At 42.3% G+C, this 19,533-nt stretch overlaps 2 protein-coding genes across 6 annotated transcripts in view; both read left to right on the top strand.

The window, feature by feature from the left end:
- The window catches only part of LOC118113339 (B-cell receptor CD22), a 1,629,935-nt gene that overhangs the window by 1,389,576 nt on the left and 220,826 nt on the right, over positions 1-19,533 (top strand). The window lies entirely within an intron of this gene.
- Positions 1-19,533, top strand: part of map7d1a (MAP7 domain containing 1a) — a 36,998-nt gene that overhangs the window by 15,229 nt on the left and 2,236 nt on the right. Inside the window, exons 3-18 of one of the 5 annotated variants that reach the window (XM_035163019.2) lie at positions 2,150-2,218; positions 3,156-3,176; positions 6,124-6,287; positions 6,494-6,605; positions 8,266-8,370; positions 9,989-10,111; positions 10,213-10,358; positions 10,695-10,825; positions 11,757-11,995; positions 13,031-13,304; positions 14,164-14,344; positions 15,055-15,159; positions 16,861-16,911; positions 17,004-17,064; positions 18,141-18,219; positions 18,606-18,841. In XM_035163019.2, coding sequence (XP_035018910.1) covers positions 2,150-2,218; positions 3,156-3,176; positions 6,124-6,287; positions 6,494-6,605; positions 8,266-8,370; positions 9,989-10,111; positions 10,213-10,358; positions 10,695-10,825; positions 11,757-11,995; positions 13,031-13,304; positions 14,164-14,344; positions 15,055-15,159; positions 16,861-16,911; positions 17,004-17,064; positions 18,141-18,219; positions 18,606-18,841 — 2,097 coding nt within the window. Of the gene's footprint in view, positions 1-2,149; positions 2,219-3,155; positions 3,177-6,123; positions 6,288-6,493; positions 6,606-8,265; positions 8,371-9,988; positions 10,112-10,212; positions 10,359-10,694; positions 10,826-11,756; positions 11,996-13,030; positions 13,305-14,163; positions 14,345-15,054; positions 15,160-16,860; positions 16,912-17,003; positions 17,065-18,140; positions 18,220-18,602; positions 18,842-19,533 lie in introns of all 5 variants that reach the window. The other 4 variants (XM_035163018.2, XM_035163020.2, XM_035163021.2 and 1 more) reach the window with 4 other exon arrangements.

Below are 19,533 nucleotides of genomic sequence, written 5' to 3'. Positions count from 1 at the left end.
ACTATCTGTTCTTTCTTTTTAGTTTTTTCTTATTTGTCCATTAAATGAGGGCTGCAAGTCGCACTGTACCCTGCACGGCATAGTACTGCAATTTAGAGGCGAAGAAAATAATAGAGCTGACATTTTAAAAGAATACCAGTGTGTGTATGTGTGTGTGTGTATTTTCTGTTTGTGTCTCAGAAGCTTTGTGCACATGACGTAATGAATAACAAGGTTGTGCATTGCAAACAGCAGCAGCAGCACATTGACCGACAACGTGCACGTGGGCTTTCCTGGGTCCTGTAAATATTGAAAGTGGGTCAGAGTTTGTTCTCAGGGGGAGGCCGCAGATTGTTGTCATGTTTATGAATCACACCTCCCCCCATTAGATGATGCTGAAGGATAAGTTCCTTTGTGTTTGATGGTGAACATCTGGTCGGTGAAGATTGAGGCTGATGATGAAGCATGAAGGCTCAAGAAACATGAAGAGTGGAGTCAGAGTGTTTCCCAGTCATCTGTGGTAAAATGTGCAATGAGTATATGACTTCACATGGTAGCTGTTTCGATCAGTACAAATTTTCGGCTCATTTGTTTGTATGATGCAGCAGAAATAGATAAATCTAGAGAAAACCTCCCATGGTGAGACGCTGCAGCATCATCGTGCTCAGCATCATTAAATCCGCTGTTATTGCTGCTGAGCTATTATTAGTAAGAACTGAGAAAGCATCAATTAATTTGCTGCAGTCATCTTTGTGTTGTAAATATAGAGGCAACTAATGATTATCTTCATTGATGATGATTTTACCTATGCTCTTCTTGATTAATCAATATATTTGATCTATAGAATTTCACACATTAACTCATTTTGTCTTTAGTTTTGAATATTTGTCTTTGGGACATTCTGAACAAAGGTGAGGTTTTCTCAGGAAGAAGCAGTTTGAATTCTTGAAATGGGTTAGTCCAGTGTTTGTTTGCGTGGCTCTTCTCTTCCTCCTCAGTGAGGTGTGTGTAGGGATTGTTGAACGAACATCACAGGAGAAGAAATGTATGTTAGTCCTCCCCTGTAGTCAAAACGTACCACAGTCAAACATGCACCCACATCCAGATGGCAAAGGAGATTTAGTGGACCTGCCACATGCTGCAGCTTTTATTTGGAGATTAGCTTGCCTGTTGATTTTTTTTATTTCGTTTGTTCTACAAGAAAAACCTTGAAAATACTGTGTAGTGTAGTTGAAATGTTGATGCTGCTAGTGTCTCGTCATTGTCACGTGGTTTGCAGTTCCGTGTGGTTTAACAGTTAAATGCCTTTGCTGCACAGACTTGGCAGGAATTATGAAAACACTTAGTCATGTATTTGTCGCTGGGCAGACGCAGGTTCGATTCAGAAACAAATATCTATGTCACAAAACCTTATGGATAAAAGTTAATTTGCAGGATTAGGATCTAAGGAAACTCTAGTTCTTTGTGATAATGTACAATTATATTTTAATATATAATAATGTGTTGTAATAATAATAATATTCTCCCCGAACACGTCTTTAAGAAATGATTCCAGTCTAAACCAACTTGACTGTCCAGCTTTAACTGAGGTCTTAAGAAAGTAGTAGGAAAATGTCTTGTTTATTTACGTAGATCTATGCTGTGAATCTGACTCAGTTTGGTAGAAGTCCAGAAGTTCTTATAAGATGTTTTCAGACATGATTGATCACATGTGAAGAAGGCAGCAGGAAATTGTCCGGGTCAGACACAGTTCACAGGAATATTTGTCATTCAGGTGAGGGGTGGCGCATGTAGATCGTGCACGAGGCAGAACGCATAAACTCTGCTGTGTTATTGTTTACAACAGATCTTGGCTCTTATCTCCAAGACTCTCTAATCTTTGACATCATGGCACCTTTTTGCATTCTGAGATATTCGTAATCTTTTTTGTTTTAACACGTCCATTTTTCCTCCCTTCTCACATGTGTACACATTTTAGCAGGGACCTGGACATTTGCATTCTCTGAACATTTTATTGTCTGAAAGCAGCTGCTTACTGAAATATGTCCAGATTGTGTTGGTCTAACGGGTCAATTGATATTTACATGTTTTTGTTTTGAACAGCTGATAAACATTATATTTATCGATCCCCATTTTTAATTCGTTCTCACTCTTCCATTCTCGTTTGCAGACATCATAAAGGCAGATGAGCGACAGAAGCTCGCCAAGGAGCGGAGAGAGGAAAAGGCCAAATATCTGGGTAAGTGGAAACAAGGGGGTGTGAGAGGAAATGCCCTTTTACACAGGAAGAGAGTGCCCCCTAGTGTTGGGGTGAAAGAGGTTGTTTAGTGTCCCTCTGCTTGTGTTGCTACTTGGGCTGTAGGCTGCAGTTTGCATGTACATGTAGAACAGAAACATGGGGCAAGTCACCAATTTTACCAAAGACACGTGAGCATTTACTTTCTGCATGTTTGCTGAAACACTCTTGTTAAAACCTTTGCTTTATTGTTTGTTGTTTGACTTATTGCTTATGCTCACGTCTGCACTAAAATATATAATTTGAATTAGAGATTTTCCTCACGTTCACAAAAACTCAACCTTTTGTGGCCGTAATGAAATCTCACGGGACTTTTTTTGAGATGTTTCCCCTTTAACAGCGATGAGTCATCGAAGCACCAAACCTTCTTCTGCAATCTAAAATCTAGAGCCCGACCAATATCAACTTGTGGCCGATACAGATAATAGAGAGTGATGGTATATCATCCAATATATATTTAAAAAGAATATTAGATGATTCCTAAGATGCTGGTATCAAACCTTGATCACGAGATTTGATATTTTACCATTTAACCCAAAACATTATTCTAAACATTTATAAACAAAACAAATACAAGATATTGCGAACTTTAATAAAGAAAATAATTAATATATTAATAAATCTGCGAAAGCCTCATATCAGCCAACTGATTTATCGGTCGGGCTCTAAATGAAACCCATCAGTCTGATTGATAGGAAAGTTTCCCTCTGTCTTCACATCAACTGACAAAGCTGTCTTCATGTGTCAGATGAAGTTACAGCTCTTTGGTTTTTTAACACGTGGCTGTCACATTAACACCCGGCTCCGTGCTGGGCGTGCACTGCTTTGCATGATTGACAGTTGCCTCTGTCTTCTCTCTCACCTCCTCCTCCTCCTGCAGAAGAGCTCAGCAAGTTACAAGGTAAGCCACTCAGGCACGTGCACGTGGTGGTGGTAGTTATGGTGATGGTGGTGGTGGTGGTGATGTTGTTGATCATTCTGTTTCGTGTTGACGTTAAGACTTTCAGTAGTTTAAACTAGAGCTGGGCAATGCACAGAAAACACATACATACAGAAATAATGATTAATGGATCCAATGTTGCATAAGTTCTTCCAATGAAACCACTGGTGAAATACAGATAAACATGTATTTACATGCTCTGACCTCAACTCTCACATTTTGTCCCCTGATAAAGAAAAAACTGAGCAAATTTTAAATATATATAAGCTTTAAAAAAGACAAAAAGCACAAACATGTTTTTTTTTAAAACTTGATTGATAGATTTATCATAAAGTAAATATGAAAGAGTTTTGGTCACATGACCCAGCCCTAGTGTTTCATTGATTTAATCCTCATGTTGTTCCTTGGTGTCAAATTATCTTTTATTTCAACTAATTGTAAGCTTTCCTCTCATAACATCATAATTAATGTTTTCATATGAATTCATGTAGCTATAGAGTGATCACTAAACCAATCATCTATGTGTAAATCAATGTTATTGGTTGCTAATCAATAGAAGATGTAGCATGACCTGAGTTTGAACCTCATCCTCGTGATCAGGCTGCAAACACCACTGAACTCTTTGGATTCTGTTTTTGAAGATGACACGTTTGAGCCACATGTCACAAAAGCACCGTGATTATCGTCTCCCTGAGGCTTCAGAGACGCTTGCAGCCAAATTCATCATGGCCGTGAAATTGACACCTAAAAAAATCTTGTGTTGCCAAAAGGAAATCACATAGTTTTAAATGTTCTGAACCCGGAGAAGGAAAATATGTCAATGAGTGTTTACTTGTTTGGATGTTAAGCAGAAACTACTCCTCTCAGAGGTTTTAATCCAGATACACGTGGACAAAGATTCTCAGTCAAAACTTAACAATCAGATAGATCTTTCTTTTCTTTACCTTGGAGTTCAGGAAAAATGGTTAAACTGACTTAGTGGAACATAGAATTAACTGATTTGATGAACACTGATATTTATATTTATCACATTTGGACATTTCCCAACAAAACAGAAGGAATTCATGGTATTAATAAATGTCCTCACATGACACAGGATTTGAACTAGTTTTTCTATTATACACTTTGCATACATACTGTAACACAGTGTTTTCTGATCCAACTGTGTGTTCCACAGCAGTAAGATGCGTTTGACACACTTGCGTTTGACACTAATTGGGCGATCACAAGGGTGCGCCAGATGGTACGGCTCCTGTTTAATACCGTCATTCAGACTTGGATAAAAGATAAGATGCTGCCAAAGCTTGTGTTTACGATATCAGCTTAACAGAGATCGTGGTCAGGAGGACTCGGCTTATCAGGCCTCGGCTGTAGTGTCGGGATTAGAAAATCCCCACATTTTCTTTCTTGTGTCTCATTGGATCCTTATTTTTAAACCAAGCTTTGGGAGAGTTGCATCAGAGAATCGCCTGCGACTGCACAGCAGCTACTCCCCTGCCTGGATGGTATAAATACTTCAAACACCAGCATTACAACAGCCCCCTACATGATTATTTAATGATCATGGGTCCCGATGGTACGTGTCAGCACTGATCACAGTCAGGAGGGAGTTGTGGAATGTATCTTAAAGCCAGGTCAGCGTAAGATATTCAGATATTTGTTTATCATGAAATCGATTCTTAAATGACTGAAGATTTATGGCACTCGGAGAAAAGAAATTATATAAATCACGAGCAGGACGTTTAAACGTTGCATTTGTGGGCGGTTACGGACTCTTTGTGTCATGGTGTAACTCTACAGCTGTACTCTGGAAAAATACAACAAAACAACGAGTCCAATTCAAATATTCATTCAGCAAATATCAACACACCTGATTTGAAGAGATGCAGACTTGTTACGCTAAATGCACGATCTGAGGTTTTCCCTGTAGATGGAAAAATGTGATCTCTCTTAGCAACCTTTAAATGTTGCATTTGTGGGCGGGTTTGGTGGTTTTCTCTCCCCTCTGTTGTCATGGCGGCACAGTGGGTGAGTCGAGAAGCCGTTTCCACCGCACGTCACATACAGTTCCCATAAAGCTTTGTATCACAGGAAGGTAAACATGTGGCGTCTCTCAAATCGAGGTCATCGGCATGTGATGAGCGCAGAGACGCACTGCAGCAGATATTTTCTCTGCCGCAAGGTGCTGGCAGCCAGCGCCTCGGTATAACTCAGCTTTTTGTTTCCATCTCGGATAAAAGCCGAACTGTGCGTCTCCCAATAAATTCCCCCTGCATCACTGCAATGATCCATCACCGTGATCTGAAATCCACAACCAGTTGCCTTTTTTATTTGCATCTCGTGCTTTAGAGAACTAAATCTCTCCCCTTTGCAGAGGCCGATTCTTCATGGAGTTTTTTTTACTTTGTAGTTTAAAGAAACACGGCGAGTTGTGAACAAACAGCTGCTAAACGCTTCTTTTACGCCCCTCTTTGAATGGCTCAGGGACAAGGAGTCCATTTCCATATCAAAGTGTGTGTGGTTTATTGAAGCTGACGCGCAGGCTTCATCCGATTAGTGTGGAATAAAAGTGTCACCTCAGAAGTACTGTATCTAACGTCGCATTATGCTCTACTTTGTGGAGAAGTCAAGTAATTGAATTTATTTTCCCAACACAAAAAGGGATGGAGGTGAAGGGCGACAGTAAACTTCAGAGGGGATTCACTCTCTGGATATTTATCGTGACAAATGTGTGTTTTCAGATATCACACTGCTCTTTCAAGACCAAACTGACTTTTCAATCAAATACCTTTTGAAAGAGGATGAGTATTATTACCTATTCAGAAAGGACAGGGGACTTGCTGAGGGCGTCTTTTGTCCTGTTTGGTAAAGTCCTACTCTCCTGACCGTGTCGTCTCTTCCATCCCAGCTGCCAAAAAGTCCCAGTGGCTGGAGAAAGAGGAGAAGGCCCGGCAGCTGAGGGAGCAGCAGCTGGAGGAGCGCCGCAGGAAGCTCGAGGAGCAGCGGATCAAGACGGAAAAACGGCGATCTGCCCTGGAGGAGAGGCAAAAGCAGAAACTGGAGAAGAACAAAGTATGTTTGTTAAATAATCGCTTCAATAGGTGATGCTGTAGTAGTTGCAAGAGGTGAAATATGAATACCCCCCTGCACTGGAATATCTAAGCAGGTTCAGATGCAAATAAAGGTTTTTCTGCTGAATAATGTTCTGTGTCCTTCATGTTGCCTTTAAAGCACTTGACAGTTTGACAACATGATATCTGTCCTTGGCTCCTCTCCAGGAACGCTACGAGGCAGCCATCCACAGGTCGACCAAGAAGACGTGGGCAGAAATCCGCCAGCAGAGATGGTCATGGGCCGGTGCGCTCAGCCAGAACTCCAGCCAGAAAGAAGGTGAGTCCAACCTAGACACACTCCCTCTGCCCTTGGGTAGAGCTAAAGCAGTTCACCCTGAAATTAATACATTAACACTTGTTTGTGGGGATTTATACTAAAATCCATTTCGTTGTGTGTTTCTTAAACCTAACGGAAAAATAGATATCCATGTTATGTGTACAGTATTTTATGCCTACTGCTGGGTTTGGCCTGTAACGCTGCCAGAAGCAGAGTCTTATAAAAGCTTCTCATGCAGATCTGTGTATCAGTGGAGGTTTTCTTTTGTTATGTTTGAATCTACTGCCTTTGCTCCAACCTCACCACAACATGTCCTCCGATGTGTTAGCTGCTGCAGCTCCGTGCCTGCAGACTGCTGCTCACCTCTCAAACATCCAGAGTCATTAGCCTCTTATCTTGACCAGACTGAATTGATTGCACAAATGCACTGAGCTGCTCTATTACGACAGCTGCAGTAAGCAGGGCTCTCTCCACCAGCAGCAAGTGTTGGCCAATAAAGCTTCATTTGAACTGATAAATGTCCTCACAGCTGATGAGACCAGTCTGATGCAGATATGAGGTAATGCTGCAGAAATGGTGTGTTAACAGTGCAGCTTGATCGACTGAGCATAGATGGATGCTTTGTTCCATCCTTCTTGACTCAAGGTCCAAATCTGAAGAGTCTCTTGTTCCATCTTACATCATGTAATCGCCTCTGCCATATGCCCGGGGAATTATTGACACTCCAATCAATCTCTCCGCTCCTTCCTCTCTTGCCAGCCGTCTGTCAGACCGTGACAGCGTGAAGAGGCTGCAGTGGAACGGCCGACAGTTGTTATTTAGGGAAATGCTATAGGAGTCTTAGAGCGTGTTGTTTCATGTCTTGTGCGTATTTAACGCCTTCATTACTGTGACGCTCTCTGAATCACATCCTGTCTGACGACATCCAGGGAAAGAGAGCGCTCATTTGATCGCAGTGTATAAAAGGGATGTGGAACTGGGAATTGATGCAAGTATTGCAGACGGATGATTTCAAAGATTTATTATTTTGCTCTTTTCTGAAGTACCAGTTAACGTCATCAGCCTTGAAATGAGAACATGTTTCCCAGCAGCTGCTCCATCACTTGTTTTGTTTCCATGGGGCATGTGTAGTGGCTTGAAAAGGTGGTTTGTGAAGGTTCTTCCTCAGAATATTTAACATACTTTTGATGATTTGAATTGTTGTCACGTAGGCATGAACCTTAAAATGATTGTTTCACCCCTACCACAAAAAAAGCAACCTCATTTCCCTCTGTAGAGTTGAACTGAACGTAGTGTGCTGCTCACTGGCTTGGAAGATGACTTGTAAAATATTTATTAGCAGCATGTTCTCACCGGATACGATGTTCCTGGTTACTCTGAATAATCCAAAGACTTCACTGACAGAAGATTTCACCGTCAAGAAGTGGTGCCAATGCACAGTGTTTACAATGTATGTGCTTTGAAGCAGTGGAAGAATTTGCTTTAATGGGGGTTGCCCATATTTCAAATACAAGAGTGTTACTGCCTATACAATGAGTGGGTGTGTGTTTGTGGAGGCATCATTTGAGCATGAAGCGTGACGCCACAGAAGGTCCTCCTCTTCCTCTCAACCATGTGACCTGTGTGAACATCTGTGTGGCGCTCTTTTGGCTTCCTATAGGCAGATGCTCTGTGTCAACGGTCAACCTACCCAAACACGTGGACTCTGTTATAAACAAGCGACTGTCCAAGTCCTCCGCCACGCTCTGGAACTCCCCCGGCAGAAGTAAGACAACATCTGGAATGCCCCCTCCTCCCTCCACTCGTTAAATGTGTCCATCATCCTGCCACTGCCGACACCTCCGGCCCCGTCCGTCATTGTCCTTTCAGTTACTCCTTTCTGATTTCAGTCCCTCTCCTGTGCTTGATGGTTGATGGCTGATCCATTTCCATTTTGGTCTATAATTTGGGTCGGGGCTCGGCACGTTTGACATGCTCTGCATCCTCATATGTGGATATGGGTTATGTACCGTGTTCATATTTTGTTTTACTGTCTGTTACTATCCTTTGGTTGGTTCATTGTGAGATGATGGTCATTTCATTCCTGGTGTGTTTGCACAAACGGATCCTTCTGTGTTTCATTTTCATCCCTGGATGCTGGATGCTGAATCTTTTCTATGTCTTAAATTGTGTATGGATTGATTGACATTGTGGTGGGTGTGATTATATGAATATAAATTGACTGGAGATGTTCCGATACTTATACCAGTGCCAGAAATGCCTCAGTCATCTGTGAGTATGCAAATATATTCACAGATCAGATACCACTCTTTAAATATTATTTTCACCCAGATAAAACTGTAATGACTAAACCAGGCCATAAAACAATGACCATACAGGGTTATTACATGGTAATTTTCTAAATGCACCGGCATGTGATCGGTGTCACCTGACACGCTGGCATCATTTTTCTGACAGGAATAGAAAAATGGTATCTGAACATCTCTAGAATCAACCTGTCTTTATGCTCCAGATTTAAGCAGCTGGTCTCTTTATGTAGGTCTAACGTTAACTAGGTCTCTGTGTTCTCCTGCAAAGCTGGAGAAACTGTAGAGTTTTGAAAAAAGTAAAGTTAGAAAGTGAATCAGTGAGTCAGCGTTTTCCAGGAGATAATGTATTCTGAAAACTCCCCGGAGCAGGTACTGTTTCTCTGTGCTGCTGGAAAAAAGATTGGTAGCAGCTTTATTCCTCCTGTCACCCCCCATCCCCCGCCTCACACACACCTCTATCTCCACTGCTTAACCACGGGATGATTCGGTGAAACGTCGTCCTCGTGTGACAACACCTTACAGCCAGAGAAGAAAAATGTCTCTCCTGAATAAATACTGATGAGTCTTTACTCATCGTCCTCTCTGCTCCTGTGCTGGAGGCTGTGGTTATAAATAACTGACTCGCTGTCTAGACAAGCTTTTCAAATACATCGCCCTCTCTCTTGGGTGGCACCCGTACAGCTCAAGGTTATATAGACACATTTACTGGGCTTGTTTTCCACCTCTCCACCTCTCATAATCTCTTTGTGCAGCCCAGAGGTGTCTTACTGGGATTTGGTGTCTTGGATCAGGTGTCTAGGGATTCTAGACACATGCTACATTTCAGGCTTACCTTGACAAACTGTCTCTTTTAATTTCCTTCATGGTGAAAAAGGTTTTGATTTTCATTTTGGTGCTATGTTGTGGTATTAATGGATTGAAGATTGCAAAGTTTCCTCCAAGTCCCTCTAATTCTTCAGGTTTGTCGATGGCTGATGTACTAACAGCTCCGGTTCACCTAAGCACAACCATTTAAGCCGTATCTTTCAAGATAATTGAAACTGACATTAATTCATGTTTTTGTCCTACCTGCAGCCCGCAGCCTTGCTCTGAGTCCATGGGAGAGCAGTATAGTCGATCGGCTGATGACGCCGACACTGTCTTTCATCGCCAGAAGCCGTAGCGCCGCCAGTGTCCTCAGCAATGGCAAAGATGGTCGTAAGTTGACAAACAAAAAAAGGCATTAGCATTGATTTCATTTCTCCCTCACAGTACCTACGTTAAAATACGGTTTAACTTCACAACATCTTCCCCTTCAGAATCTCCTCTCTGCCCCCGTTCGGCCTCGGCCAGTCCCCTCACCCTGTGCGCCCACCAGCCCCACCATCGCTGCTCCGACCGCTGGAGGGTCACGTCCAGCACACCAGACATCACCCAGCGCCAACGCAGACGGAGCTCCACACCGGTGCGTCTGCCTGATTAACTGTGAAACATGTCTAACATGTTCTCCACTCACAGTGTAGTCACAGTCTTCATAAAGTTACATCAGGGCTAGAAACAGAATATGACTCTATCTAGAGACCCATGATAAGTAAATCAGCACATTCTGTTTTACAAGTGTTTACTACTGAAGAGAGCAAAACATGATCTCAGTCCAGACTCAGTTTTCTGTTCTTTTCCTGTTGTTAATGTAAAACGATCTTTATAAAATCTTGTCTTGTGTTTTTATTATGATTCAATATTCATTTCTAAATGTATGGAAACCAATTGAATTTGTTTGTTTTATCTTTTTGTCGTACAGATGGATAAAAACAAGAAAGAAAAGAGAGACAAAGAACGGGAGAACGAGAAGGAGAAAAATGCGCTGACTAAGGAGAAGGTGCTGAAGAAGAGACAGTCTCTACCGAGCATGAGACACAGACCTGATCCAAGGTATAAAAAAAAAACTTTTACTATTTTTTTTATACATGAAAATACATTTAGATCAATTGTTTTATTTATTTTGAATTCGTTCATAATATAACAACTAGAAAATATTTATTCTGTCTTTACTTTTTATATATTTACCACCAAATAAGTATTAATTTTACAATAATATCCACTAATTAAAGAAATCTTTTTGTGGTTAAGTTATTTTAAAACAACTTTTCTTTGTCAATTTATGAATAAATCAGCACTTTTTCTTCAGCACGACTGTAGATTAATCACAGGAGAGTTAATCAGTTATTCTAGAAAATTTTATTTGGTTTTGGTTTGTTTGTGCTAAAAAAACTAAAGATCTGAAGATGTGACTTTGGATTCAAGGACATTTTATTTATATTTAAAAAAATTTTACCGACCCAGTCACTACTCTAAAACTGTGTTGTAAACAAGAGTGACCTTATATCCCCTTGACCCACAGCTCACTTCTGGTCAGCGATGGAGTTAAACAGAGCGACCACGTGCACGTCTGTATTTCATGCACTGTGTGAGCATTGAGTGAAAGATCACAACACACAAGGTCATTTCCTCTCTTATCCCCAAGGCCACAGGAATAAATGACATCCATGAAAGAGCAGGAAGAAGCGCGGAGAAAAGGAAATATAGTTCTTTGACTCAACTAAAAGGCGGCAGAGCTGTCGGTACCAGAGCCTTGAAGGAAAAAAGAAATCCTACTTGAGCGTAATGGATTTCCCCTCCAAGTGTTGCATAGGATGATGACCGATAATGCACTTTACAGGATGATGCAATGTTTGAGTGCTTTGTCCGGTGCGAACCTGTTTGCTGAAAACAGGTTTTTTCAGGACACATGGCATTTTAAACAAACATAAACATAATGTCCCATCAGGTTTTATTTACCCCTTTACGTTTTCCTGTCTTTCAGTCCAAGTCCATTATCAAGACAGCGGCCGTCATCCCCAGCCACGCCCAAGGGCAGAACGGCGTCCCCCAGCCCGGCTGCCTCCCCCAAGCCTCCATCAACACGGGGAAGCCCGACGACTCCCAAGGCCCGGCCCAAAAGAGCCAGGACCCCTGCCAGGATAGACCACCGGACCTCCTCCCCTGTCCCGCTTGACAGAGTGAGGGAGACTCGCAGACCCAGAACCCCCGAGGAGAGAAAGAGTGAGTACCTAAGAAAGTAATGATCATTAATCAACCATCAAGTCGTTCACAGTTCATAGTAAAATGAAAACATCATGTGATTTCTGCAGTTGAATTTGTACAAAATGTCCTGACTCCTACATGCTCGACTCAAGGGCCACCCCTCGTCTGAATTTCCTGTTCCTGTGGTTGTGAACACATCTGACCTGGAATATCTCGTGCTGCGTTCTTCATAAGTGAAGGCAAACTCTGGAAAATGTCTGGACCCAATTTTCCAGACATTTTCCAGACTTCGTGTCTGACAACAGCTTTAGTTTGTCTGTTAGTTTCATGGAGCTGAGTCACGTGTCACCATGTTGACCTCCTCTCATTACTTTATTTAAATTTTATATTAAGGTCTCATGATAATAACCGATCCATATCCATCCCCTGATTAAACCTGTGTTTAGATACTTTGTTTAATGAAGTATACTACTTAATAATGGAACATCTGGATTTGGTTACCAGTTTGACTACCTGTCCTATTCGCACCACCATGAGATACACAACATCTGGATTTGGGGGAGCTTCCCTCTGTGGCTGAGTGGTACTGTATTTATATCATTTTGTTGTCTGGCCTCGGTCTTTTCCTGTCATAGAAGAAAGGATCTAATGGAAAAAGGAGCCTCTGGAAAATCTGTATTTCTTCTTCGAGGAGCAGTAGACACAGATTAGCATCACGCTTAATTAGGCATGAAAACAAAGGGAGCGTATTGACGGAGCCACACACAGCTCCTCACTCTGCACACACGACACTAACAGGCTGCACTAATCACCCTTAATTATGTAATTACCAAGTTCTTAGGCTGAAACTATGGCTGTTTACATTTTCCAGTTGCCATGGACCAACAGTTTCACGGTGCATGTGAAGGGAAAAGGCTGCGTTTGAATGTGCTACTAATAAAGGTCGATAGAAACCTCTTTTAGAAAAGTACCACTTTAAAAGTCCTTACTGGTAGAGAGACACAAATAGTTGCATTGCCTAATGTATGTTGCCTCTCCTTTAATCAAACTTAGGTTCCCCTGTGGTTCCTGCCATCGTAGTATCCTCAGCTGCTCCCTCACCCCACGCATCGAGCACGCCAGTCACAGCCAGAGCCTCACCTGAGCCGAGCCACTCGGCTTCCTCTGCCTCCACAGCGTCGCCAACGCCCTCTCCTTCAGGCAAGCCCATGGCGGGCACCAACGACCCTGAGGAGGCGGCACGCATCCTGGCGGAGAGACGCCGGCAGGCCCGAGAGCAGAGGGAGAGGGAGGAGCAAGAGCGGCGCGAACAGGAGGAGAAGGAGAGGTCAGAGGGTTTTTGATATACTTCAACACACAGAGCGGGTCAGAACAGGCCAGAGCTGCTCGGTCCGTCTGCATTTTTGACTTTGCAAGATATGATGTGAATCTTAAACACGACGTGTGGAAGTAATTCCCAGGCTGTTTTCCTAAAGCTCCTTTTTTTTAAATCTGCCATCACAAATGCAGATTGTTATATAATGTGAACTGTATTAAAATGCCAATTTGCAACATTCCCCTCAGACAAAGAGTGAAGTGATTTTTCTGAAGTGATTCCAGTGTGAAATGGTTATTGGTGCATACACTGCTGCTCAACAAAGATATTTCCTTTAGGGCTGGATCATCAGTTGATAATTATCACAGTAAATGTCAGTACTTTTGCTCCTGAGGTTTTAAACTCTCAGATAATGATGAATGCTGCGGTTTTGCAATAACCATTGATATTGTTCAAATGCAAAGCCCTACTTTTGAGTTTATTTAGTAAAACCAATCAGGAAGTCTTCATGCATCATCGCAGAACATTAATGTCTGAATAAAACTTCACTCAGCTCTGTCTGTGACTATGTAAATAACTGTAAAAAGCCTGTTGGCTGATTCTAACCACAGCAAGTCACTATTTACAGCTTGGCTATTGATGTGATCACTTGTTGGCTCTCATACTTCCAGTTGTTTCCATTCCCTTTAAAAGTTTGGGTCCTACTGCTTGGGCTCGAGTGTCAGCTCAGCAGAGCACACGAGTAGTGTAAACTAAAGAGGAAATGTCCCATCAATGGAATCATTTAAAATTTGTTCACCACACTCAGAAAGTTTAGTACGTGTTTTTTGTTTGAAATGCTTATTCTCAACTTTGTCTGTGATGTCTCCAGGGTCCTGAGAGTCGAGCGAATAGCCAGGGAGGCAGAGGAGAGGCAACTCAGGGAGGAGGAGGCCCGCGCCATGGCGGAGGAGCAGCGGAAGAGAGACGAAGTCCAGCGGCTGCAGGATGAAAAGGAGGCCGAGGAGAGAGCCCAGGCCGAGCAGGAGGAGAACCTGCGCCTGCAGAAACAGGTATGGTGAAGTAGTTGTGGCACACACACACACACGCACACGCACACGCACGCGCAGACACACACACACACACACTGCATCCTTACATCAGTCCCAGGCTCTCTGCCCGTCACACCACAAACCGACACTCTCCACTATCTTTAGTAAACAACCAGTTTGTGGTGTTTTTCAGTGACACTTGTTTACTGTCTCTGCTCAGCTGTTCACCTCACGCTGACCTCATGTGATAACAGGCTCTTCCAAAAACACATCCAGTTTTGTTTTTTAAGTCCACTGACGGCAAATATAAATCCAAACCTACATTTCAGTTTACTAAATAACCTGCATGAGTATAATTGAATCTTCCTGATGCTCTGGCTCGTTATTATCTCTGTAAATGTTCAGTGTTCAGCCCTTACGCTTTGTCACCCCCTTGTGGTCGCTCACAGAAATGGCGTTTGTGGTTAAACATGATCAAATGTAATTATGCAAAGGCACAAGTATTGTATTTCACTGTGAATGGGCCTTCCGAAGCTGTAAATGTTGAAAATAGATATTTTTGGCACAAAGCTATAGGAAAATATCCCCTTTGTGGCTCTAAACAACAATTGCAAAGGGAGCAGCCACACCCTTGTTACGTAAAAGGCATGTTCTTTTGGCTGAAGTTGTCCCCCCACCTCCTTCTGCCAGCATTAAAATTGTGGTTGGATTCCCGCCTGTGTCTATTTCAGAAAGAGGAGGCTGAGGCTAAAGCCCGGGAGGAGGCGGAGAAGCAGCGTCTGGAGAGGGAGAAACACTTCCAGAAGGAGGAGCAGGAGAGGCTGGAGAGAAAAAAGGTAGGGAAGGACATCTGTCCTTTCAGCTGGGTTTTAAAGTCACCAATAAAAAAATGGAAATTTCCTTTCTTAATAGACAAGAAACAAGATACCTTTGGTGCAGGAGGAGAAAAATCCTAATTTAGATTTATTTAGTGGAAAAACTGCCTCTAAATAGTTTTTTGTTTAATTTATAGTTCGAGTGCCAGCACTGATCTAAACATCCCACATCCCACAGCAACACAAATTAATTCTGCTGTCATTTTACAGCGAGCGCTCCGCAGTGGAGGTATTCTATTCTGTGGTTTGTCTTTCCAAATGAGTCCTTGAAACCAAGATGAATGATGTTTTTGGTTTATCCTGGATCAGCTGTCGGCATGCCACGATTTCAGATGGCTTACAGTGTGTGAGCGTGAAGCTAAATATAAACACTAATAATAGAGGGCTTTCTGTGCCGGTCATCTATGTGAATTTGTGCACATCTTTCCACACATGTGCTCATACGTGCGTGTGTGATGCTGCTGCTGCTGCTGCTCAGTTACTTTATGTGACCACACTGCCTTCTACTCAATGATCCCACCCATATCTACAGTTAACTCACGCCTCTGTGTGTGTGTGTGTGTGTGTTAGCTTTCTTTCTTTCCTCATCCCTAACTTCTGTGTGAAAGGCTCTTATCTGGACCTGCCAGGCCTGGCTCAGGGAAACGAAGCCTGGCTTCATCCTGGAATTAGCCAACAGGAACAGCATGTTCTCACTGCTTAGTCACACTGTACTATACACTGTTACTGTATTCTACCAAAACAGACTGGCCCACTCTTCTTATCACCTCAATTGAGAGAATTGTTCTAGTTGGTTAAAAGTGTCCTGAGGGGCAACTTATTAGACAACAAGATTCTCCAGTCCAGATGTTGAGCCATGCATGAAAAACCTTGGAACTTAAATATGCTTCACATTTTATGAGTGGCAGCTGCAGTTATGGCCGAGTTGTCTCCGACTCGCTGTGTCCTCAGATGAAGGTCGCATCTTGTATCAAACCTCCCTCAGAGCATACAAATACGCCTCGCACAGCGGCCCAGTGTGTGAGTTCAGCACAGTCTGATCATCCATCCCCTTCTATTCACTGTTCTCTCATCCTACGCTGTCGATGCAGCTGAACACACAAGTGCTGCTTCGTCATTATTGACACAGTCCTCCACCTGAAGACATGAGAGTCTCAGTTTATTCATTTAAAGGAGACAATATGTATACAATTCTTTCCATGAGGGTGTTATAGTTTTTTTTTGTGCATGTAAAAGTTATGCAAACATGTTGTCAGTAATCCGGCTGATAGTTCCACAGAATCGTCATGTCATGTGACATCACAAAGCCCAACATTTGCATAATGCACACGTATCGACCAGGTCAAGTCATAACCAAAATCATAATATATAAACTATAATATTACACTGCTGAAGAGAAGTAATGACCCAAGTTTTAATTTTCAGACCAAAGCAGTCCAACAAGGTGTGTGGGCGCATCTTGCATCTTGCACACTTTTTTTTTTACAAAGTTAAGCAAAGACATTTTGTTGTTGATACTTCACTAACAACTTCCATATCTGATTGGCTTAATGAAAACTTTACTTTACTTTTAGCTACACACAACCCTTACTGTGTTGGTGTCACTAATCATCAGAGAAAATCTACAAACACACACTCATTCATCTTCTCTTCTTTTCTCAGCGTCTGGATGAGATCATGAAGAGGACCCGCAAGACGGATGCAGGCGAGAAGGTACAGTTGTTGTTCAGTTTGAACAAAATCAAGCTTTAACATTTATCAGTTCAATTTTTTTAAATGACTGAAATTATCTCTGGTCTTCACAGAAAGAAACAAAGTCCTCGCCACTTGCACATGTCAACGACAAAGAAGCAGAGAGCAGCAAAGGTAAGCAGAACATCTGTTAGGACTGGAGTGATGGAAGAAAATCATCACCAACCTCAAGCCCTTAATCTGCAGTGATTATTTACAATATTTGGTTAATTTATCCTCCATTAAAGTGGATTTCTAACTCTTTATGCTCCAATTAGCAAAATCCAAATTAACGACATAGTACGTTTAAGATTGTGTTTGAATGTTCATCTGTTTTTGCACATGAACTCATTCTTATCCCACCTTTAGAGCGACAGCTGGCAACACATAACTGCCCTCCCTCTCCTCTGCATCTTTCTTTTATTTTTACCTCTTCCACATGTTAGAATAAACAAACTCCCGGGTTATTTGTTGTACTTTAGTTCCCTTGTGAGTCAGAGTCACACTGGGGCCTACATGGGTTATTAAATTATATATCTGCCTCATATCCTGCACAGCTGCACTTAAAGTTCTTCTTTGCACAATGGGGCCCATGTGTTCTTGCTTTTCGTTGAAGTATTGGGACTGAGGGAGCAGAAAGGAAGAGTGGGCTCCCGGTCTCGAGACGTTAACAAACATTTACTTTCAACACAGATGATAAAATATACTTTCCCCATATATCCTCTCCCTACAAATTGTGGAACAATTCATGTTCCAAGTAAATAACTTGAGCACCGTCCTCATCTAAGGTTCCACGTCACGTACAGTACATGAGTAAGACGAGGGCGCTCATTGTGGTCTGCGAGATAAACTGGTGAATTGTGGAAGACATTAGCGAGTCACTGATGTGGTTCGAGGCCTGGCAGGCACGCCTCCATTCTGCTCAGGGGTGTGGGGCTCTGTCTGAACCACAGTCATGGCCTCAGTGGAGCTGAGTCAGGGGGGATCTGTTCTACATAGAAAGTTTGTCCCAGGGCAATTTAGCATCCCTGTCCTGAATGTTAAAATTAGCTTGAACAAAGCCCAAGGTTGATCATTTGTGGAGTTTGTCACCCTGTGGTTGAGCATGCTGATAGGGTGGGGGGGGTGGGGGGGTGTTGTTGAATGTATGTGATCATGTTGGTGTGTGTGGTTCGCACTGAATAAATGGCTGTTTTTAATTTTTTCTCTAGTTGCTGACTACCAGCCAAAGCCAGAGGTCACTGTCCCCAATAACAAGACAGAAAATGGACAAACTAATGTCAATGAAAGGTACAACTTTTACTCTTTTTAGATCAAAGTGACAGTTTCTCTGTACGGATGTGAATGCAGGACCACCATGAACGGTATAAAGCTTGTGTGCCAGAAAACCAAGCCGGGAGCTGACTCCTAATCAAGTCTAGGTGGTTTTCGCATTGTTGTAAACCTCAACGGAAAATACAAGGAGCCACAGGATCCAGGCCCACAGTAAACCATTGTAATACTGGGAGAAGGATGTTACTTGAAATGTGTATTCTTTGTATTTGAGACCTCTTGGGGTAAATTTTGAAGGACTTCTGTACTTGGACAGCAGTGGAGTGACTCATCGGTTGTATTGAGTCATTCTGACGCATCATAACTACAACCACGCTCTGCTCTGTGTCCCCTCTCACCAGCAGCCCTTCAGTCCAAGTGGTCAACGGGCTCCAGTCTATGAGACATGAGAACGGCATCTCCACTAAAGGAGACACCTCCCACTTTGAAGATATCCTCCACCTCGCCAACCACGGCAACACCACTAACGGATCGCGGGATAGTTCCCAGACCAGCATGGCCACTGAGCCGATACTCACGTTTGAAAGTGAGGAGTCGTTCATGAAGAAGGCCGGCCCCATGAAGCCGCAGCATGTTGCAGGTAAGGTTCGGCCATACGATACACAAGAGTGGCACTGGCTATAATATAAAACTACACATTGTTCAAGACTTTAGACCTTTAATATGCTAAAATGATCAAGAAGAAATGAAGAATAAAAGCTCTGAAAAAAAAACACACCAACAACAATTTGTTGGGTCTAAGATGTTCAGGTGTTCCACTACAGGTGGGCTCTGTGCAAGAAAGATCTGATCTAGCTACGATTTTTTATTCTGCTACTTTGTTAGGATGTATCCTCTCATGTCTGCACTAAAAACATGAAGCTTTGGTGATAAGCTTAGCTTTGCCATTTTGTACAGATGAAACAAAACAAGATAAAGTGTGTTAATTTGTTAATATAAGAGGTGCTGGCAGGTAAGATGTTTTTTTATCTCCAGCTAGGCTAGCTTTTTTTGGTCACGCTAATGCTACGCTAAGCTAATTGGGATGATTTTCTCACCAATTTTTAGGCAAAAGGTTCCTTATAAAAACCATGACTGTAAATCTGAATCTTAAAGTTAACAGCATGTGGCTTTTTCGCTTGCTATTAGCAGTTAAAAGCTGAGGCTTTTCTAGTTTAGCAGCAACCTTTTGGATGAACTAAAGAAGCATTAGCTTCTACCTGAGCTAATAATGGTCTCACAGACAATAAATGCATGACTTATGTATCATTGATAAAATAAACTTTCATAATA

The sequence above is a fragment of the Hippoglossus stenolepis genome, chromosome 8 (genome assembly GCF_022539355.2).
Source record: "Hippoglossus stenolepis isolate QCI-W04-F060 chromosome 8, HSTE1.2, whole genome shotgun sequence".
NCBI classification, from domain to species: domain Eukaryota; kingdom Metazoa; phylum Chordata; class Actinopteri; order Pleuronectiformes; family Pleuronectidae; genus Hippoglossus; species Hippoglossus stenolepis.
Note: the sequence above shows the minus strand (reverse complement) of the source record. Positions and strands in the feature narration are given on the sequence as shown.